The sequence below is a fragment of the Mobula birostris genome, chromosome 2 (genome assembly GCF_030028105.1).
Source record: "Mobula birostris isolate sMobBir1 chromosome 2, sMobBir1.hap1, whole genome shotgun sequence".
In the NCBI taxonomy this organism is placed as follows: domain Eukaryota; kingdom Metazoa; phylum Chordata; class Chondrichthyes; order Myliobatiformes; family Myliobatidae; genus Mobula; species Mobula birostris.
The window spans coordinates 40699954-40724700 of record NC_092371.1 but is presented as its reverse complement, the minus strand read 5'-3'; the positions used below and the strand labels follow the sequence as shown (position 1 = coordinate 40724700).

At 39.9% G+C, this 24747-nt stretch overlaps 1 protein-coding gene across 1 annotated transcript in view; it reads right to left on the bottom strand.

Moving 5' to 3' along the window:
* Positions 1-6037: 6037 nt before the first annotated feature.
* Positions 6038-24747, bottom strand: part of LOC140186036 (probable phospholipid-transporting ATPase IIA) — a 163104-nt gene continuing 144394 nt past the window's right edge. Inside the window, exons 26-28 of the mRNA XM_072239865.1 lie at positions 24690-24747; positions 22539-22742; positions 6038-8689 (exon numbers count right to left, since the gene is read on the bottom strand). Coding sequence (XP_072095966.1) covers positions 8553-8689; positions 22539-22742; positions 24690-24747 — 399 coding nt within the window. The 3' untranslated portion in view covers positions 6038-8552. The remainder of the gene's footprint in view (positions 8690-22538; positions 22743-24689) is intronic.

Genomic DNA, 24747 nt, shown 5'->3' with positions numbered 1-24747 from the left:
TTCATGTTTTCTGTTTAGACAGGACAAAATTAATGTAGCCATTATTTTAATTAATTTGCTTTTAAAATTAATTTCAGCTTGCTTCCATATATTAACAAGAAATATATTTTAGGTCCCCATGGCCAGGGTATGACATTGACTTCAAGCTCTCTCTTCCTGGTCAAGGAATGTCTTCAAAGTGGCACAATTCATGAAAAGTCTGAAAGTCACCAGGAAAATTGCCCCACACTTGCTTACTGTCTTGATTTCCACCCCCTCCACAAGGCCATCCCTTACTGTTGCCCACTGCACTCCCTGTTTCAGCAGCCGACCTACAAGTGCAAGTGAAAGGTTTTGCCTCCAGCTTCTGCAATGGTACTTAAGAAATGGTTGGGTGAAGGAGGAGTGCTTTTGAGAAAGGGGGAAGAGGGAAATGAAATTGATAGAGGGGAGGAGGCAAGGGAAGAGGGGATGGTGAGAGATGGGAAGAAACAGACAGTGAGACCAAATCAGGATTTGGTCTCATTTTATTTTTCATATTTTCTTACAGCACAGAAGGAGGCTTTTCAGTTTATCAAGTCTATGCCAGCTCTGTGAAAAATCCCATCAGCTTCTTGTATATAATCTATTTCATAAAAATACAGGAAATAGAGAGACAGAGCATAGCTTCCTTGTACCATCGGCTTTCCCTGCAAGTGGCCATGCAGGTAAATAGGACGGTAAGGCACACAGCATGTCATTGAATTTCAAGATTAGCTTGTTGGAGACAGTCATTATTCTGCACTTTCTCACACAAATGATGCTTGCCACTTACCAGGCCATACCTGAATATTAGTTGGATTTTGCTGCATGTAGCTTTGGACTACTTTATTTAATAAGCTGCAAATGTAATTGCTGTCATCATCAGCAAACATCACAAACTTTCGCCCTACTCTGGATGGGAGATCATTAATGAAGCAGTTGAAGATATTCAAGACAAGGACCTCTGGCAGTAATGTTCTAATTTAGATGATTAATCTCCACCAACATAACCATCTTCCTTTGTTAAAAATATGTGTTCAAGCATTTGTGGTCCTTTATTCTTAATCCCCATTTACATCAATTTTACCAGGATGTTACGCCATATTTGGGGCCTTGGTGTTACTCTTTTCTAGACTTTCTTTTTGGTCCGAGGATGGGTAGCCCCCCTGTTGAAGGGTATTATTGTCTCTATTCCAAGACAGCTCACTCACCTCTGGTCCCACCAGACACTCAGCTCTCACCTACAGCTCCGAGTAGCTGTTTGCATGTGACAGTGGCACACTGCTTTGACCAGTGGGCTAAACCAGGTGAAGGTGGCTAGCAGCCTCACACACTGATGAGATACAGACATGCCTGTCCTAACATACAAAATCATCTTCAGCGGACTGGGTGGATAAGATCTACAGTGAGATCCAATGGCCAGTAAGGTGGTACTGTAATGCTCCGTAGATAGTGAAAGGCATGACAAGGTACTAAAGACATCATGGTTATCCACTGCAACCAAGGAAGACCCCAGTTTATCATGCATGTTTGTACCACTGGACCTGGACATCTGAGATTGAGGACTGCCCCAGTGCAATGGCTTTTCCACTTTAAAAACTCTTCTGCACAGGCCTCCTGTCATTGTCAGACACAATGGTGAACCACCAAAGACCATGTTTGAACCAAGCCAGTGATGAGATCTGGGGCTCAATGGCTCTGAAGTGAGATTTCCTTATTAGTGAGCATGCCAACATTTTTCTTAGGGCTGACCAGAAAATGTGTTTTTATTTTGTGGGCTATTGACCCAAATTTTGTCTTTTCGTGAGATAAACCAGTTTAGTATGTAATGCACAGATTTTCAGAAGCTTTGTAGTCAATTTACATTGGTGGTTAATTTCCATGCTGGTGTGTTACTCTAACCCTGACTGGATATTAACATGTGTTTTTGCTGAATTCACTAGCTCTTTTCACTCTGGAAATATTCTGTAAATACGTACAAAGTTAACCATTTATTCAAGCCAATCAAATGCTCAGGCCATTGATTGACCCTTAACACACAAATGGTGACAGAAACATTTGGTCACATGACACAACTGACATTCTAGAAGATCAGGATAAGGGATTATCAAGGCAAGTAACTACATTCCTGCTGCAGGGACTAAATTATATGGAGGTAACCATTCACCCAAAAAAACATACAGGTGAAAACAAGTTCTCATAAAACTGCTTTTTATTGTTTGTATAATACATTATTTCTTTTGCTCTTAAGAGCATAGTGTTTATAGCACAGAAACCAACAATAAATTGAATTAACATTATGTTCACAAGATATTCATTCCTCTTTTATGAAACACATTTTAGACAAAGGTCAGCCCTTTGAGGACTTAATAATGATTTTGTTCCTCTTATTTATCATATGGCAAAGCCTAGGTCATAAATATTGGGCAACCAAACTTAGTTGTACCGCCAACCGGAATCTAGTTCTAAAGCTAATACCAAACCAACTTTAGGCACTAGAAGAATTTATACTTCTGAGAAATATTTATTTATGTATTGTCGCCCCAGCAACCACTTGATAAACCCTATTAACCCTAAACTAATCACGGGACAATTTGCAATGACTAATTAACTTACCAGATACGTCTTTGGACTGTGGGAGGAAACCGGAGAAACCCACACATTCAACAAGGAGGACGTACAAAGACTCCTTACAGAATGGTGCCGGAACTGAACTCCGAACTCCAGAATGCCCCAAGCTGTAAGAGCATCACACTAACTGCTACACTGTCATGGTGCCCAATTTGCAATCTTAATGTTGAAGAACACACTAGAAGTCCAGCACCAGACTAAATTACATCAGCTCTTATTGATAAAACCTCTATAGGCAAGGGAAAAATCCCACATAGCAACATGGTCCAATTTTAGCAATAATTTTGGACAGAGGTTCCAAAAGTAATTTTTTGGTACACCCCACCAGTACTGCATCTCTCCGATTCTCCACTAATTGTAAACAGTGAAATAGTGAATACTAACTATTCACATTTGTAATGTCTTTTCTTTTAACTTTACCACACTGACCTACACTTCTTGCCCAACACCCCAACCACATTCCCCCATCCCCACTTACAAAATTTCAGCAATATAAAATAACATACAAATCCAACACTGAAATTAAGCCCAAAGCTTGACATTGATCGATACATATTAAAAACTGAGGAGGACAGCATGCCAGGAAATAAAAAGAACTATCCGTCATGATTCATGCAGGTCCATTATCCTTTTCAAAGATACCCCATTTTTGTTTTAATTAGCCCAATTCAATACTTGGCGAGTTGAATAACAATATAGACTAAGAACTTTAAATATTGAATAAATCCACCTGACAAAGCCATTACAAATTTATGCATTACATCCTATTGCAGGTATATTTTTACATGATTAAAACTTGGACACGATGATGGTGATATAATTCAAGAAGGTTTTGAGAATAAATGAGATTACGCTGGAGAGACCACAACAAACGTGCAATTCCTACTGAAGTTCTAAGGCAACTGAATGGGCCAGAGGGTAGCCAATTGGGCCATCCCGAGGATAACTGACTGGCCACCTGGAAGATTAAATCACAAGTAAAAGTCTGCTCTCTATTTATTTAAAAGAGTATTTTTGCATCAGAAATTTGCTCACAAAAATATATATATAACCTGGGATAATCAATAAAAGATATTCAGTGCACAGTTTCTGGGCAGAACAGTTTCTATTTTGGGGTAACTTCTAATAGTGGATTAGACCATTTTAAACATGTTAGTGCCTTAGCACATCTTTGACTTGCCAGTATGGCAAAAATAGGCTTACATTACTGTCAACTAGGCAGACATCATCAATTTTTACGCGAGTTAATCCCTTTAGCTTCCAGGCATTCTATTTAACCGTTGCACACTGTCCAATGCTAATGACAATTGCTCCTACTAAAGCAAGATCCAAGTATGACTCCCCCACATGCATTGCTTTGTTTTTTTTTAAAAGGGGTCATGGAGAAAAAAAACTGTTCATGCAACAGCAGCCCAAGAATTTTGCAATCCAATTCTGTGCACATATACTGCATGCAGATTAATAAATTGTATGTAATTTCAGAGGCTTACAGATGCCATCTGTTATATTATAGTTGCAAATACTCATTGAAGAACAGTGCAAATTTTGCAGGTGCAAACTGAGATTGCATATACATAATCAAAGATGAAACTCATGATTTCAAATAAACAATTAATGAGTCAGCTGTGATTAAAAACATGCTTATTTATCTTTGATTTAATTTCTCTTTAGAAATTTAGGAAAGTTTACCACAGAAATTATAACCATACTCTTTCTAAAATGTTATAATCTTTCCTCTCTACCAGAGAATATACGTTTGTAATCCAAAGGCAAGATGTCCTGATCTGATATCCCTTTAAAATAAACAGAACTTGCCCACGAGGTGCTTTTGTCACTTCATACCCCTCACTAGTTCTATCTCCTAGGATATGCTAAATGAGCCTCAACAAATTGGTTATATTATCTATCTTATCAAATAAACTGTATTTTTGAAGGGTTATTCCATATCAACAGATTTCATCCAAAGCTGATGACCTGCATATTTCAATCAGTAACTCCTGAAAATGTGCATTTTAAGGGGCAGCCTTCGGTTACAGAATCTAAATAACCAATATAGAATTTTTTTCATTAACTTCACTGGCTCTGGTAATATTCGGTCTTTCCCAGTTGGCAAATGGAATTCTTTCACAATCTAAGGCAGTCTGATTTTGCATCAGTAAAACAGAGAAAGAGAGAAAAAAAGTGCTTAGCAACTACAAAGTACATTTCAAATACTTGTGAAGTGTTTTTGTCATACCCAATAGATGTTTAGAATTCTAGGTTTCCAGTAAATTTGATCAAAAATCTCATCATTCTAATTCTCAGAAACTTTCTAGCTGGAACTACATAGGATCTGCACATCCAAATGAGATCTTATTTTGCAGAGTACTTGTCATATCCAAATATTTTTATTGGATTTAACAGGAACAAAGGCATGCAAAATAGTGCAACGCTTCAGCACACTAACATTGAGCAGGAAAGCTGTGGCAGGATACAAGAAATTCAGGAGGACAAGTCACAATAATCAACACATTGACAGGCTACAGAAACAAGGTCTACAGTTTGCTACCATACCCCCAGACCCAAGAATATTAAGGCAAGGTGACCAGAAAAATCTGATGAAGTCCACACAATATAGATTTCCAGGGCAGATGGGCCTGATTACTCCAGAGATCTTACTTTGTCATGGAACTATTCAAACTTTCCATTTCCATTGTTATATTTTTCTTACAATTTTGGCAGACATTCTAGCCCACTAAGTCCATGCCAACTCAAGAAACAAATTATAAATCCCATTCCTCCACTTCTTTCACTATTACCGAACGTCTCTCAGATACCCCTTCCCATAATTTTTCTGCCACCTATAGGCAAGAGGGGAAATTTACAATTGCCAACTTATATAGGTGTCATTAGGATATGGACGGAAACTCAAGCATACAGCAAAAATACACACAGTAACAGGGGGAACATGCAATTCCATACATTCAACAGCTCAGATCGAGAATGAATATGGGTTGCCAGACATGAGCAGAAAAGCACTAACTTTTTCAGGATAGTGTCATGGAATTAATGTTATCCCAAGACACTACCCTTCAAGGCATTTTGATGAATTGGTTACAGGTACAGGTGGTTTTCAAAATGTTTCTGAAGAGACCAATTGAAATACATGTAGAGAATGTAGGGAAAACGGAGAGATGATATAGTCATGATCAACAAATGGATGGGATTTCATAAGTGGACAGGAAACTAAATCCTGTGGTAGGGCACACAGATGGACAGTAGACACACTTCCGATGTGATTTAAAATGAGATGGAGCTATGAACAAAATAGAACAATAAATAATGAACACGTTAAAGCCATGACTAATAACAAATACAGGCTGAAACTATGATAAAATGACAATAATTAACAAAAACATTTCTGATATTCTTTGCGTTCAATCATAAATAATGCTTTACTGTACAAAATCATGAAGCAAAAACTTTAAGCAGTTATAGGAAATGAATCAGCATGATGTTCTCTGAAATTAATTGTTGATTTTTAAATACACACTCAATTTATTTTATCCAGTTCTTTCGCTCTTTTTAGATACTGAGGAAGCATCAAACTTTATCCAAGCCTCTACCAAGGCTTGATAAAAATAATTCCTAATAGTAACTTGCACAGCAGGAGAAATTATGTCCATAGTCAGGTCTCTCACTTTCAGAAGTGCTTCTTCAGAACTTATAAGAAATCAGAACTCATGGTAAAGTGACTGCCTTGCCGATAACCATTTAAAATTACTGGCTGGTATTAGATGCATATATATTCATATTAATTGGGCCCACAAAATCATTCTTAGTCTCTTTGCTTCCTTGCTCAAAGAGAAGGCACATAATCTAAATACTGTACTGACATCCAGACTTTAAATGTGTCAAGCAAATCCTGACTTCTGATGATCAACCACAAGTTCAAATTATCCATATAAATGACCATTTGTTCAGCATCTGCTAGTATAAGATGGTGTACAGAGTGAAAACACAATCAGTAGTCCAACAGGTCTTTTCTCAACCACAAGAATACAAAGTATACACCTTAACCACCACCAATCGAATGAAGTTAATGAGTTCATTCTTGATGCAGCAATATATTAAAAATACAAATCATGTGACTTATACTAGTCATACTTTGTCCGAATCCACAAAAGCTTCAAAAACAACACATTAAATACAACTATTAAAATCTTCACCAGACACATTAGATGTAAATAGCATTTAAAAAGCATTGACACATAAACTACCCATATTGGGCACAAAAACATTTTTTTTTTTGTAAACTGTATAGCCCTCAGAGGAATCAAGCCCAAACAATGGAGCAGTTGGTTTAAAACTGGAAATCAAATGCCCAATCACAACTGTGCAGTTAATGAAAGCCATCAAATCAATCTTGCTGTTTTTTTTTAAAGCAGAAGTGCAGTTTGATTCTGTAAGCCACTTAAAAAGATTAAAAATCAGTGATCAGATGCTAGTAATTAGTTTCATCAACATGAATTTTATTATGATGATAATAATAAAGCAAAGACTCGGGTGATTCCCTTGCACATACCAGTATTACTCAATTTTACTGATCAGAGCAACTGTGGCTTGAACTTTCTTCACTCTGTCCCCAACAGATGGAGTGAAGAGTCATCTTTAAGTATCCAGCATCCACATCTATTACCTTACTTAGTTCAATATTTTTTAAAATGTTGTTAATGAATCCTAATTAACCTCAGCAATGGCTTTTAAAAAGCGGCTTTTGTAGCAAGAGAAATTAAAGCAGGAAAGTTGCACTTCACCAAAGCCTGTGTCTTTAGTGCTATCTTTGACTAGACATCCATAAACTTTGTTAAATAATATGAAAAGAAATTGCAGCTTAGCATTCATTTAGCACAAAGAACACTATTGCAAACCCAGATCCTCATTTCACTCATCAAAGTATCAGTGAACTGAGCTGGGAGGAAAAACTTCAAAAAGTTCCTTCTGAACACAGGATACTAAGTACAGGTTGTTTTCCATTATGTTTTACTGCAGGATCATTTGGCAGCTTGTGTCACCTCTAAAGTGCATGTTTGGGTTCTGATATGTTCCAAACACAGATGACTGCATAAAATAATAAAAGAAATTTACTGTTCAAACTATCAAATTTAGATGTAGCTGAAAAACATGCCCTGGTGTAATTAGGTCACAAAGAAAAAGGGATAACTGAAAAAATAAATATTACAGATACTTGTATCAGTGGCTCAACAGGTTTGCATGTTTGTAATCTTGTTATCTCCCACAGATTCTTTTCTGTGCCTCTGACTATTGTGCAGTGCGTACAGTACATTCCCTTTTTAACTGGTGTCATTAAATCCTATAATCTCTGAAGGTTGCTTCAGATTACATACCTCTGAATTCTGCCATCAGGATAAAAACACAAAACCTGGCTTGCAATACCCAAGATGAAGATTGGGGTTGTTAGTTGAAAGACTTAAGGAATTAATGTCATTCTAGGTGATGGGGATAACCGATTACTAAGTATGGAGAATGGAAAGTGATCAGTAAGTGGAAATTGGAACACCTGAAATTTGGGTAAATCCAAAATAAACGGATGGCTAAACAGAAGTAAATTTTATGCATATTTTTCAGTAGTAGCACAATAGCTGGAATCGATTGTTCATCCTTTTACCTTCAGTAGATTCTTTTCTAGCCTCTTGGTATTGAACAGTACATTGATTCCTTTTTGACCAGTATCTTATGACTCTGAAGTAACAGGTCGTATCTCTGTTAATGTTTGCTGCCCAAAGGATTTTCACCAGTTTGTCATTACTGTTACAGTAGCATTTTAGTTCATCAGTAGCACTTGAAACTGTCAAATAAACTTCCTAAATTGTTGGATGTGACTCCCAACTAGAGTGGGCTCACTATCTATGTTTCAGAGTCTATGAGGTAAGCTTGGAGTAGCTTGGTGGTGAAAACCGTCTTCTCAGGTATTTCAGTATGTACAGGGGAAGGCAGCTAATCAAGGTGATTACTGAGACTTTCCACAGGAAGGACAATGTGATGATGAAGTAGACATCTGCAAAAGAAAACCAAGCTGGGTATTAGTTACAAATACATCTGGCCCTATCCTGCTGTCTTGTTTGAGATACACCAAATGGCTTCAATGGATTGCATTTGTAAATTAGTAACAAAAAATCAGTTTAAACCAGGAACATATTAGCTCAGAACATTTACCTTGTCAGACAATGATCAGATATCCAAATGTTCAACCTTACAGAATTTGCCCAAAGGCTTCACGATGGGAACATGCAACCCGGCCATTCTTCCAAGTGCTACTGGAATTAATGGCCCAAGGGGCAAAAAACTAAGGGAAATTACCAAATTCAACAAAAAATTGAGTAAAGTTACCAACTTTGGCAAAGAACTAAGGAAAGTTTGTCTGACTAGAGATTTGAAATGCAGTAACTGATAAATTATGAAAGAAAGCTGGCGACTAATATCAAAGAAGATATTGAAAGCTTTTTTTTTTAAAAATGTATATAAAACGGTAAAAGAGAGTTGAGGGTAGATAAAATTATGCTGGAGATATTGTAATGAGAGATGCAGAGATGGCAGAGAAACTGAAAGCGTATTTTGCATCAGTCTTCACAGTGGAAGATGTCTGCAGTATACCAGACATCCAAGAGTGTCAGGGAAGCGAAGTATATGCAGTGAAAATTATGACTGAGGTGCTCAGGAAGCTTAATGGTCTGGGGGTGATGAAATCTCCTGGACCTGATGGAAGGCACCCTTGGGTTCTGAAAGAAGTAGCTGGAGAGATTGCGGCGGCATTAACAATGATCTTTCAAAGAGTCGATAGATTCTGGCATTGTACAGGATGACTGGAAAATTGCAAATGTTACTCCGCTATTTAAGAAGGGTGACAGGCAGCAGAAAGGAAACTATAGACCTGACATCAGTGGTTGGGAAGTTGTTGGAATCAATTGTTAGGATGAGATTACGGAATACCTGGAGGCACATGACAAGATAGACCAAAGCCAGCATGGTTTCCTGAAAGGAAAATCCTGCTTGACTACCTACTGCAATTTTTTGAGGAAATTGCAAGCAGGGTAGACAAAGGCAATGCAGTAGATGGATTTTCAGAAGGCCTTTGACAAGGTGCCACACATGAAGCTGTTTAGCAAGATAAGAGCCCGTGGAGTTACAAGGGAGTTACTAGCACAGATGGAGCATTGGCTAATTGGCAGAAAACAGAGAGTGAGAATAAAGGGATTCTATTCTAGCTTACCGCCGGTTACCAGTGGAATTCCACAAGGGTCGGTATTGGGACCACTGCTTTTTACAATGTATGTCAATGATATGGACAATGGAATTAATGGATCTGTAGCTAAATTTACCGATGATACAAAGATAGGTGGAGGAGCAGGTAGTGTTGAAGAAACACAGAGCCTGCAGAGAGACTTAGAAAGTTTAGGGGAATGGACAAAGAAGAGGCATAGGAAATACAATGTTGGAAAGTGTATGGTCATGCACTTTGGTGGAAGAAATAAATGGGCAAACTATTATTTAGATGGGGAGAGAATTCAAAATGCAGAGATGCAAAGGAAATTGGGAGTCCTTGTGCAGGATACCCAAAAGGTTAACCTCCAGGTTGAGCCGATGGTGAAGAAGGCAAATGCAATGTTGGCATTCATTTCTAGAGGTATAGAATACAAGAGCAGGGATGTGATGTTCAGGCTCTATAAGGCACTCGTGAGACTACACTTGGAGCATTGTGTGCAGTTTTGGGCTCCTTATTTTAGAAGGGATATACTGACATTGGAGAGGGTTCAGAGAAGATTCATGAGAATGATTCCAGGAATGAAATGGTTACCATATGAGGAACGTCTGGCAGCTCTTGGGAGTTCAGCAGAATGAGGGGATATCTCATAGAAACATTCCGAATGTTATAAGGGCCTGAATGGATTAGATATAGCAAAGTTATTTCCCATAGTGGGGAGTCTAGGACAAGAATACATGATTTCAGGATTGAAGGATGTCCATTTAGAACAGAGATGTGGAGAAATTACTTTAGCCAGAGGGTGGTAAATCTGCGGGATTTGTTGCCATGAGTGACTGTGGAGGCCAAGATATTGGGTGAATTTAAGGCAGAGATAGATAGGTTCTTGATTAGCCAGGGCATCAAAAGGTATGGGGAGAGGGCAGGGGAGTAGGGATGATTGGAAAAATTGGATCAGCCCATGATTGAATGGTGGAGCAGACTCGATGGGCCGAATGGCCTACTTCTGCTCCTATATCTTATGGTCTTATAACTGTAAAATATCACACAAATTATAGTCACCGAGCTTACATGAAGAAATTTTCAAAGTGATCATTTCCAATTGTCTGCCAATACATCAACTAATTACGTACCATATACAACCAGGGGATTCACCTCTGGAATATGAAATGAAATGAGCTCAAGATAAAAGAATGTAATTTCTTACTCTGTTGAGTGCAAGGGTTCAATAATTTTTTTTTGCAGCATTAGTGAAAATAGGTTTAGGATGATAGTGTATAAATTATTCTGACACAAAGTTAATTTGATATTTATAACATAAGGTTAACATGAAAAGTGATGTGAATTTCATGGTGCGTATAGCTGAGTTTACAAATGAGGTTTTGTTTAAAATTGTATTTTCTTATTCATTTTCAATCCACCATTATGGCCACCCAGCTCCTGGACTGTTTGTTCCACTCCTGTCAGGGAGGAGGCTGTGTAGCATCCAATCCAAGACCACCAGACTCAAAAAAAGTTGCATTCTCCAACCAATAAGGCTGATGAACTCCTCCGCCCACGAACACACCCCATCACCATTACTGTATCATTTCCTGTCAGAGTCACCTTATGCACAGACACTCCTGTGCCTAGCATCACTCTATGTACATACAATCAATGTATATAAGCTACTTTATGTATTTATATTTATCGTGTTCATCATCTTATTGCATTTTTTTTTTGTGCTGCATGAGATCCAGGAACAATCATTTCATTCTCCTATACTGGAAATGACATTAAATAATCTAGAATCTTAATTGCTAACTTAGTTCATACAAGTAGGTCACTGCACATAAAGTATTTCAGTATTTCTGTGTCTTGCCAGGAAAAGCTTTATATTTGCACCTTACTTCCTTCTGTGTTGAATGTGAGATTTATAGCAGATGCTCAGAATTCAAGGCTTTACACTTTTCAGTTCCAGCTCCATTCATCAAGAGGATCAACTAATCCACAAAACAAAATCTAACCGTCATCAGTGAATGATGTTTCCGAATTAATCAAACTACGTTTCCAACTATCCAAACCCTGAGGTAGCACCTCCAGTCCCTTTTCCAAGTGCAACTGGCTTTCTTTGCATAAGTGAAAGATCCTGATCTCCTCTTCATATATTCTCACAGATTTATTTTAAATTTATTTTCAGTGATCTTCAACAACTAGATGTTCCACTCATTCACCCAAGTCAGAACTGCCAATCTTTCCTCACTCTCTTTACTTTGTCATTTCCTAAAATTTACTTCCTAACCAGCCTCTCATCTTCCAAATGATAATACCGCCACAATGAAGTCATAAAGCACTGCAGCACAGAAACAAGCCCTTTGGCCCATCTAGCCTGTGCCAATTATTCTGGCAAGTCCCATCAAAATGTACCTGAACCCCTGCGCTCCATACCCTCCCATTCAGGTACTTACCAAAGTTTTGTTTAAATGCTAAAACTGAACCCACATCCACCACTTCTGCTGGCAGCTCATTCTACACTCTCACCACCACCTGAGTGAAGAATTAATCCCTCATGTTCCCCTTAAACATTTCACCTTTCACCCTTAACCGATGGCCTCTAGTGCTGGTCTCACTCAACCTCAGTGGGAAAAGCCTGCTTGTATTTACCCTATCCATACTCCTCATAATTTTGTATAACTCTATCAAATATAGAGGTACTGTCTGGTTTATAACCACTTGCTGGGCAAGATGAGTGGGTTGGTGTGATGTGCAAGGTTATAAGCACTTAATGTTGATCTACCAGAATCTCATTCTACTGGGCTAGTCCCCTTCAAATTATGTCACATATTTAGTGATGACTTGCATTCACATGAATGATTATGCATACTCTGGGTCCCACACGTCAGTGAAATATATGTTGTAGCATCCAAAATACAGGGAGCATGTCTGTGTGCCAACTTGTAATTATAAACATCACATGGCAAGATTCAGAAATGCTTCATGCATGGCAACCAATTTGTTTGAGTTGCTGGAGTACAAACTTCAATAGATGTCAAGTGTGGAAGTGACAATGTCCAGAAATATGTGGAATCATCCAGACTCAATGTCTTTACATCTATCTGAAGGATGGATGCTAAAGGAACTTGATACTTCCACAGCTGTTGCTTGCATACTGGAGATCAATATAAATTAGCTCTTTTCAAAAGTAAAGGAGATGAAAATGGAAGAGGAAAAAGGATCAGCTCTACACATCTCCCACTAAACAAAAACAAAGAGTACTGGTACTGAAGATCTAAAACAAAATTAGAAAATGCTGGAAACATTCAGAAGAACAGGCAGCATCGGTGGGGGAAAAACATTTAAGTTGAAGTCTTTCCCAGTTCTGAGGAAGGGAATACAACCAGAAACATTAACTCTGTTTCTCTTTTCACAGAGGCTGCCTGATTGTTTCTAGAATTTTCTGTTTTTGCTTCAAATTTCTTACTTTTGTTGGTGTATGTTGCAACAAGTTATTCCAAATGCTATAGTTTCAAATGATCCCCGGAAGTAATCTACCTCTGAAATTGGTACTTCCTGCTTTCTAGCTGGGTATCCAATTACACTTCAAACAAGGGGGGAAACCAATTGTTTTCCAAACAGCATTGGGATGATGGGCACTTCAAAAAACAGCAATTCATGCATTGAGTTTTTGTTCCACTCAAAATAATTTTGCAACATACAGTACATCTTAAATTCATTGCTGACAAATCTGGTCATTTGGCTTTTCAAACCTGCTCTGCCATTTAATAAGATCACTGCAATCTCAGTTCCACATTCCTGTTCACTTGGTAACTTTCTGCCTTCTGCTTTAAAAATATTTGGATATTTTTCTTGCTCCCACTGGTCTTGGAGGAAGAGAGTACCAAGCAACTCAGTCTTTTGAGAAAAAAAAGCCTCATTTTGTCTTAAATGGGTGACCTTTTATTTTCACACAAAAAGATGGGGAGGAATTCAGGAGATCAGGTAGTCAACTGTGGAAATGAATAAAGAGTTGATGTTTCAGGCTAATACCCTTTATTGGCCCAGAACATCAACTCTTTATTTTTTTCATAGATGACGCCTGACCTGCGAAATTCCTCCAGCGTTTTGTGTGTGTTAGTCTGACTTTTCAACATCTGTGTTTATGATCTTTTTGATTACATTAGATTCAACTTTATTGTCATTGTGCTGAGTACAGATACAAAGCCAATGAAATGCAGTTAGCATCTAACCAGAAATGCAAATAGTGTTATTTACAAAATAACTGCAAATAAAAAGTAAGTGCTGCAGCACACAAATATAAAAGTACTGAGACAGTACAATATGGGTGCAATACTGCTTAGCACTGTGATGTGAGGTTCAGCAGGGTCACAGCCTCAGAGAAGAAACTCTTCCTGTGCCTGCTAGTGTGGGAGTAGAGGCTCCTGTAGTGCCTACCAGATGGGAGGAGAGTAAGAAGTCCATGGTTAGGGTGAGATGCATCCTTGATAATGCTTTTCGCCCTGCCCAGGCAGCGTTTCTGGTAGATGTTCTCAATGGTGGGCAATTGGGTGCCGATAACCCGCTGGGCAGTTTTCACCACACGCTGGAGTGCTTTGCGGTCCGATACGGGACAATTGCCATACCACACTGAGATGCAGTTGGTGAGTATGCTCTCAATGGTATAGCGGTAAAAGTCCGTCAGTATCCTGGGACAGAGGTGAGCTTTCTTGATGCTCCGTGGGAAATAAAGGCGCTGTTGTGCCTTTTTGATCAGGATGGAGAAGTTCAGGGACCAGGTGAGATCCTTAGAAGTGTGGACACCAAGGAATTTGAAGCTTGATACACACTCCACTACAGCTCCATTGATGTAGGTGGGAATGTGAGTGTGGCTCCTAGCATGCCTGAAGTCAACAATGATTTCCTTGGTCTTCTGGGTGTTAAGGGCCAGGTTGTTGTTGGCACACCACGCGGCCAGGTGCTGGACCTCGTCCCTGTAGGCCATCTCGTCATCCCCTCTGATCAGGCCAACCACCGTGGTGTCGTCTGCGAACTTGATTATGGAGTTATAACCATGTACAGGAATGCAGTCATAGGTGAAAAGGGAGTACGAAGAGGGCTCAGCACACAGCCTTGAGGCACGCCGGTGTTCAGGGCGAGAGTGGAGGAGGAGAGGTTGTCTAACTTAACTGATTGGGGTCTGTTAGTCAGAAAGTCCAAGGTCCAATTGCAGAAGGATGAGCTGATACCAAGCTGGCGAAGTTTGGCGATCAGCTTGGAGAGGATCACAGTATTGAATGCCGAACTAAAGTCAATGCGCAGCATTCTTCCTTATTTTTATACAGTGACCCGAGAAGCATCCCCTACACATTACCCTGTTAAAAACCCATGGGATCGCATATTGTGCCGACTCATTCAGTTCAATTTATTGGCTATCTGTGTCAAATTTGCTGATGTTAGCCCAAAGCGGCAGGTGGTAGGAAACTGACCTCACAGAGGTGTGTTGAGAAGGGTGATCCTAGCTTCAATTGCAGATGAGTACCCTGAAATATTGAAAAGTGCATGCAAGGGAGAACAAACTTTTAAATGTCTGAAGTTACTTGTCAACTAACTAGACATGAAGAACAATGACTGGGATGTGATGCCAGAGCAATGTTCCAGCTGGATCAGGGCTTTCAAAGGAAAGATGGAAGTTGCAGGATGAATGGGAAAATTATTTAAATTGTAGAAACCTGACATTTAATGTAATTTCTCATCAAATTGAGATGGAAGACTCCTGGAAGCTGTATTAAAGAGTGGGGGACCATGTGAAATTATAAATCGTATCAATGCACTTCAATTGCTTTGGAACAGAAGGGAAAAACGCTAAACATCTTCATCCTAAAGGTGGGATGAGGTCCATAATGATGCCATGAGAAACAATAGATGTGTTGGAACCATGAATGCACAGCTCCCACACATTTGCTAACTGGCCAGTGACGTCATGAGGGCAACATCCCACTCTTAAAACAAATGCTCTGCAGGGTTAATTGCCTTGCAGTAACATTGGTCTGGCTTGTAAATATCTGGCCACATTGGTTTTTGTACAATAGTTTCACTGTCACAACAATAATTCCCCAATGAAACATTAATTCATCACAATTATTTTGTTTTCCATTCACTATGACAAATAAAACCGCTTCCACTTACGTGAATACTGAATAATTGAAAATTTCAGCAATAGAAACCAAAAAACCAGAATAATTTTCCATTTCCGCCTGATGTTTAAATTTTGCTAACATTGTGACTTTAGCTCTGAATGTGCAAGTATATTTACAATCACTACACTTCTTAAGTAAATAGCTATATTTTGCAATATCATTCACTTTAAACCGCAACTGTTGATAGCTGAGATGAAACAAAAACATTAACAATGACTGGGGGGCAACAGCAGTACAGGATCAATCTGAAAGTCACTGGTCGCCTTCAAAATAGGTTATCATGATCTCAAACTGCTTCGCATGGCAGTAGGACGATGAGGATGCATTTAAATATACTATCTTTTTATTTATTTACCCATAGGCTGCATTATCAGTCTTCCAGGCCTTATTACCTTACGGGGTTGTTTTTTTTTTAAACATGAGCATTGACTGACAAGCCCGGATACAATTTCCAATGTAAACTCCTATGGCCATAAGAGTCATTGAGTCATACAGCATGAAAACAGACCCTTCGGACCAGCTCAATCAAGCTAAATGTGTTGCTCAGCAAGCTGGTGCCTGCCTGCATTTAGCTCAGAGCTCTCTAAACCCCTCCTATTCATATATGCATCTAGGTGGCTTTTAAATGCTGCTACAGTGCAGTCTCAACCACTATTTCTGGCAGGTCATTCCAAATATGCACCATTCTCTGATCCTAAACCTATGCCCTTTTGTTTAGGCACCACCTCTCTGGGAAAAAGGTTATGCTTTCACCCTGTGTATGCTCCTCATGATCCTGTAATACCTTCATCAGATCATCCCTCAATCTCTTACAACTGAGGAAGTAAAGTCCAGTCTGGTCAACATCCTGGTAAATCTTTTCTCTCTAGTTTAATAACACCTTATTAAGAGCATTATCAAAACTGTACATAATATTTCAGTGTGGCCTCAGAAACATCACTTATAACTGCAACATAATTTCCAAACTCCTACACTCAGTGCCTTGATTGAAGGCCAGCATGAGGGAGGATCTCAATGAAACCTTTCAAATGTTGAAAGGCCTAGACAGAATAGATGTGGAAAGGATGTTTCCCATGGTGGGAGAGCCTAGGACAAGAGGGCACAGCCTCAGGATAGAGGGGCACCCTTTCAAATAGAGATGCGGAGAAACTTCTTTAGCCAAAGGGTGGTGAACTTGTGGAATTTGTTGCCATGTGCATCTGTGGAGGCCAGGTCATTGGGTGTATTTAAGGCAGAGATTGATTGGTTTGATTGAACATGGCATCAAAATTTATGGGGAGAAAGCCAAGAACTGGGGTTGAGGAGGAGATAGAAAAAAAGATCAGCCACGATTGAATGGCGGAGCAGACTTCATGGCCAGATGGCCTAGTTCTGCTTCTATGTCTTATGGTCTTATGCCAAACACAATCTTCACCACCCTGTCTACCCAGTTTTAGCGAACTATGCACTTGCACTTCTGGTCTGTATGTTCCACGAGACTCCACTCTAAAAGTCCTATCCTGGTTTGATCTCCCAAAATGCAACACCTCACATTCATGGATTGCAATTCATCTTCAGCCCACACACCTAGCTGTGTAGCACCAACAGATTCCCCTGTAAATTTTCATAAGCTTCTGTACTGTTTTATTATCATCTGCACTTACTATGTTTTGAAATTTCACATGAAAATTGTTTATATAAGTTATAAACTACAAAGGTCCTAGTGTCGAACCAATGGCACAGCAATAGACACACACTTCCAATTTGAGGAAACAACCTTCAACCATCAACTCCAACTACTGAGTCAATTATAAAGACAATCTGCTATCTCCTCATGGTTCAAAAATGCTTCAGCCTCCCAGATAGGCCTGCCATGAGTGACCTTGTCAAAGGCCCTACTAAAGTCCAAATTGACAACATCCTCCATCCCACCCTCATCTATCTTCTTGATGACCCAATTGGAAAAACTCCAAAGGTTTGTCTAACAGGATTTCCTATGCATTCAGAGATTCTAGTTTTTGCAGCCACCAAACTACCCATCTGTCCCCTTAAGTATTGAGTCTCCTATCACTAACATCCTGCATGACTCCTCCCTTACCCACTGATCCTCAAGCTAGTCTCAGTGCCACCAACCTGGCTATGTGGCTGTGCCCACAAAGGTCACTACCCACCCCTTGAGCCGTATCCAAAGCAGTTGCCAAGGGGAACAGGCACGGGGGCAGCCCTGCACGATCTGATTCTTCCACTTACTTCTCCCAGTGGTCACCCTATTATTTGCATAAAGCTCTTGTGAATGATGCTCTCAGCTCAGTATGCCCAGCTCCAGTTCAGAAAGCACCATTAGGAAGCACTTAGAAAACCATAGAAAAACTACAGCACAGAAACAGGCCTTTTGGCCCTTTTTGGCTCTGCCGAACCATTGGTCAAACCTGGCAGAAAGGTCGATTTTCAGACTGTTCTAAGACTCTGTCAGGTTTACCTGCCTTTAGTTTTTTTTATATATTGCTGCTTAGCCCACTCACTCTCCAAAATGGGAGCTAAACAACTATATAAAAGCTAAAGTTTCCTATAATTTATAAATGTATGGCAAAGAATAGTCCAGCAGCTAAAAGCTGAAAAAAATATAGTTAAGATTATTTTAAAAAATCAATTTGTTTTACCAACTCTGGCCAGAATATGACCTTCTCCTTAGCTTAGATACATAGAGTCACACAACACAGAAAAAAGTTATTTGGCCCATGTCACCTGTTGCACCATCAGCACTAAATCACAATTACCTGCATTAGGTCGATAGTCCTAGGCATTCAAATACTCATCTAGAAACTTCTAAAATGTGAGAGTATCTGACTCTATCACTTCAAGCACTGCATTCTGGGCAACAGATACTGTGTGTGTGGAAAATTTTCCCTTCAGAACACCTTTAAGCTTCCACCTCCCACGTTAAGCTACATCTCCTCTATTAGACACCCACACTCACCACTTGAATTCATGTTTTAACTACATTGCTATCTATTCCCCCTCAGAACACGTGGCATGGTAGTGTAGCGGTAAGCACAATGCTTTACCGTTCAGGTGAGCTGACTTTCATTCCTGTTGCTGCCTGTAAGGAGTTTGTGCTTCCTCCTTGTGACCACATGGGTTTTCTCTAGATGCTCTGGATTCCTCCCACAGTTCAAAGACGTATCGACTGGTAGGTTACTTGGTCATTGTAAATTGTCCCATGATTAGGCTAGGGTTAAATAGGAAGTTGCTGGGTGGTGTGGCTTGAAGGGCCAGAAGGGCCTATTCTGCATTGTATCTCAATAAAACAAAATAAAAACTGTTATACAGTGGCCATTTTATTGTACACCTGCTCATTAATGCAGATATTAATCAGCCAATCGTGTGGCAACGACTCAATGCATAAAAGTATGCAAGACATGGTCAAAGTGATCAGTTGTTGTTCAGGCCAAACATTAGAATTGGGACGAAATGTGATCTAAGTGACTTTGACTGTGGAATGATTGTTGGCGCTACACAGGAAGGTTCAACTATCTCAGAAACTACTGATCTCCTGGGATTTTCATGCACAACAGTCTCTGGAGTTTACACAGAATGGTTTTCAAAAACATAAAAATAAAATACAGTGAGCAGCAGTTCTGGCATTGAAAACACTTTGTTAATGAGAGAGGAGAATGGCCAGACTGGTTCAAGCTGACAGGAAGGCAACAGTAACTCAAGTAATTATGAGATACAGTTGGGCTGTACTGAAGAACATCTCTGAATGCACAACACTTTGAACTTTGAAGTGGATGGGCTACAGCAGCAGAAGACCACACTAGGTTCACTCCTGTACTTAATAAAGCAGTCACTGACTATATATTTCTCTTTCAGAACACCCTTCTGCCTCTGCCATTCCAGAAAAAAAAACAAGCCTATCCTGTCATTTCCTACAACAGTAATGTTCAGATCTATGCAATGTCCTGATGGATCTCCTCTGCATCCTCTCCAGTGCAAGCAAATGCTTCCTATAGCGTGGGGACCAAAAATGCACACTAACTCCAGGTGAGACCTAATCAATGTATTAAGTTGTATCATGTGTCCCACCTCTCACATTCTTTGCCACAGCTAATAAAGAAACAATCTCATATGCCTTCACCACCCTATCTACTTGTGGTGCCATGTTTAAGAATCAACTGACTTGTACCTCAAGGTCTCTGTTCTTCTACACACCCAAGCGCACTAACTTTTACTGTCTGTCCTATCCTTAATGGCTATCCCAAAATGCACTTCTCAGATGAAATTCCACTTGCTATTCTGCACAATTTTCCAGCTGATCTAATGTCATTCAGTTGCCTTAGACAATCTTCCTTAGACAACACCACCAATTCTTGTATCATCAGCTTCCTTTGACATGCTCATTCCCATTGAAACGTAGTTCAGTAGATACACCAGCAGCAAGTTAATGCATTAAATATGCTGAGCTTTTCTCATTATTTTGTCAATCAGACACCTAAATTATCACAACTGAATGTAAGCCAAACCATCAGGAACCAATGGCCACAACACAAAGTGCAATGTAAAAACTGATGCATGGACAAAAAAAAAGCGCATTGCTGCAATTTGCTACAAGATAAAAGATTATATGGATAATATTGGTCTTTCAACACAACATTCGATTACTGCAGGAAACTTTTGCAAACTGTGCAAGTGCTGAACACACAAGTAATATACAGACTGGCAGGTTATATAACATCCAATTTCCATTGCTATGTGATTTATCCTAATGTGGCCAAATGCAAGTAGACATTATTGGGTATTATTAAATCTTATAGGTTTAACAATAGACAATAGGTGCAGGAGTAGGCCATTCGGCCCTTCAAGCCAGCACTGCCATTCACGGTAATCATGGCTGATCATCCACTATCAGTATCCAGTTCCTGCCTTATCCCCATAACATTTGATACCGCTATCTTTAAGAGCTCTCTATCCATCTCTTTCTTGAAAGCATCCAGAGACTTGGCCTCCACTGCCTTCTGGGGCAGAGCATTCCACATATCCACCACTCTCTGGGTGAAGAAGTTTTTCCTCAACTCTGTTCTAAATGGCCTACCCCTTATTTTTAAACTGTGGCCTCTGGTTCTGGACTCACCCATCAGCGGGAACATGCTTCCTGCCTCCAGCGTGTCCAATCCCTTAATAATCTTATATGTTTCAATCAGATCCCCTCTCATCCTTCTAAATTCCAGCGTATACAAGCCCAGTTGCCCCAATCTTTCAACATATGACAGTCCCACCATCCCAGGAATTAACCTTGTGAACCTACGCTGAACTCCCTCAATAGCAAGAATGTCCTTCCTCAAATTTGGAGACCAAAACTGCACACAATACTCCAGGTGTGGTCTCGCCAGGGCCCTGTACAACTGCAGAAGGATCTCTTTGCTCTTATACTCAACTCCCCTTGTTATGAAGGCCAGCATGCCAGTAGCTTTCTTCACTGCCTGCTGTACCTGCATGCTTGCTTTCAGTGACTGATAAACAAGAACACCTAGATCTCGTTATACTTCCCCTTTTCCTAACTTGACTCCATTTAGATAATAATCTGCCTTCCCGTTCTTACCACCAAAGTGGATAACATCACATTTATCCACATTAAACTGCATCTGCCATGCATCCACCCACTCACCCAGCCTGTCCAAGTCACCCTGCATTCTCACAACATCCTCCTCACATTTCACACTGCCACCCAGCTTTGTGTCATCTGCAAATTTGCTAATGTTACTTTTAATCCCTTCATCTAAATCATTAATGTATATTGTAAATAGCAGCAGTTCCAGCACTGAACCCTGCGGTACCCCACTGGTCACTGCCTGCCATTCCGAAAGGGACCCATTAATCGCTACTCTTTGTTTTCTGTCAGCCAGCCAATTTTCAATCCATGTTAGTACTCTGCCCCCAATACCATGTGCCCTAATTTTGCCCACTAATCTCCTACATGGGACTTCATCAAAGGCTTTCTGAAAGTCCAGGTACACTACATCCACTGGCTCTCCCTTGTCTATTTTCATAGTTACATCCTCAAAAAATTCCAGAAGATTGGTCAAGCACGATTTCACCTTCGTAAATCCATGCAGACTCAGACCTATCCCGTTACTGCTATCCAAATCTGTCGTAATTTCATCTTTTATAATTGACTCCAGCATCTTTCCCACCACTGACGTCAGGCTAACCGGTCTATAATTCCCTGAGTAAGAAGGTGGCCAGTGAGTTAGGTTGTTTATCACAGTGCCATCTGGTGCTTTGTTGAGGAAATGAACGTGGATTTTTGGTGAGCACAGGGAATGATCTGGACTCTTCCTCATCTGCTCAATAAACCTCAGGTACCTTTGCCTGGTCAAGTCTTGAATTTGATTGGAGCAAGATGAAAGGACTGGTACATTCTGGAAAAGAAACTACAGTAATTTTTGAGAGGGAGGTTGCAAATAAATAATGAAAATTTTTTGACATTGACCTACCAATAAACTCATGCAAGAAGACAAGAGAAGCAATGTAACAGCTGAGACTGAGAAGCTCTGCCACAATCATGAGCCAGTGCCAGGTCTGGATAGTGAGTGCCACCATCAGCAACTCCGTCAGAATGAGAGAAGTGAAGGAAATGGCCACGGCATGTACAAACTCCGAATCAAACAGCAGAAGAGCTCCGTACATTATTATACCACCTAGAAAAACAAAGTGAGGTGTGAATGTCTTTCAGCGTATGGCAGATGAAATCAGTACACATTCATTACGTACACAACAAGAGACAGAGTCTTAATCCAGACCACCTCTCCAATGGCACTCCATTGACAGTGATGATGACTGAGACTGAAGTGCAGGTTTTCTCAAGCAAATGCAAACAAACAGCTGAAACTCTTCAGAGAACGAAGGTCATCCCTATGCCCCAACCAACAATAACATCACAAAGGTCCACGACAATGAAGTCATGGAGACACACAGCAGGTACTTCTGCTCAACTTGCCCAAGCCAACCAGAGCATCCTCCCTGCTGGTTCCAGTTGCCTGCAACCCTCCAAACTCATAAAGTGCCTGTTAAACGTTATAATTGTTAGGACTATGGCCTCCTCTGGCAGCTCATTTCAGTTCATCACTACCTTCTGTGTAAAGAACTTGCTACTCAGGATTCACTTAAATCTATCCCCTCTAATCTTGTAACTGTGCTCTCCAGATTTGTACTCCCCAACCATGGGGAAAAGACTATGACTTTCCTCCTTATCCATACTCTTGATGATTTTAAAAACTCTCATTCTTCTATGCTCCAAGGAATAAAGATTCAGTGTAGCCAACCTCTCCCTATAACTCAGACCCTGTAGTTCAGGCAGCATCCATGTAAATCTCTTCTGCATGTCCCCCAGCTTGACAATGTCTTTCATATTATTGGGTGACATTACATGTGGAGATTCTGCACGTCATCAAAAATATTGACAAACTTCTATAGCTGTGTGATGGAAAGTATATTGACTGGCTGCATTACGGCCTGGTGTGGGAACACCAATACCTTTGAGGGGAAAACCCTGCAAAAGATAGTGGATTTAGCCCAGTATTTCATGGGTAAAAATCTCCCAACCATTGAGCATATCTCCATGAAATGTTGCTACAGAAAAGCAGCATCCATCATCAAAGATCCTCACCACCCAGGCCAAGCGCTTTTCTTGCTGCTGCCATCAGATAGAAGGTGCAAGTGCCTCAGGACTTGCACTACCAGTTTCAAGAACAGGCTCTTGAACAAAAGGGAATAACTACACTCATTCTATTTCTGGTGTTCCCACAACTGATGATCTCACTTTAAGGACTCTTTATCTTGTTATTTCATGCTCATTATTTATATTTGCATTTGCACAGTTTGTTGTTCATTAATCCTGTTTACAGTTACCATTCTGTAGATTTGCTGAATATGCCCTCAGGAAAAAGATTCTCAGGGTTGTATGTAGTGACATACATGTACTGTGCTAATAAGTTTAACCTAGAACTTTGACCACAACTTTATACAATAGTTGAAACAAGGTTTCACCAATGACTTATTTATAACTGCAACATATTGTCCCTACTCCTGAAATTGATAAAGCCCAGCATGCTAAATGCCTTCTTCACCACACTATTTACTTGCATGGGCACTTTCAGTGAACTGTGCACTTATACCCCCAGGTCCCTCTGTCAATACCCTGCCATTCACTGTTTTGGTCCTGCTCTGGCTGAATGCTCAATATGCCTCACCCCAAATTTATCCAAGTTGAAATCCATTTGCCATTACGCTGCCCGTCTCCCTAAGTGATTAAAATCTCTTTGTAATTCATTGTAAGTCGCTTCACCATCAACAAGACCCACTAATTTGGTATCTATGCAAATAAGCTGTAACTTTCCAATGTCTAAATTTCCAATGTACGTAACTACCTATAAAGTGATTTGAAACATACCAAGGTTGTGATAGACATTAAATTAAGGCACTGACAGACATGGAAAATATAAGTAGTAGCATTGAGACAAATCTTACTGAAGAGCTGGAGCCACATTTGAGGGGCATTACACTGACTTCAACTGTTTGCATTTAAATACAAGGATTTTTCAATATTTTATTTCACACACATTTATGGTAAAATCCCATGTTCGTACCTTGGTATATACTAATCAAAACCCAAACCAAAAACGTTTTGAAGGAGAGTGGTCGACC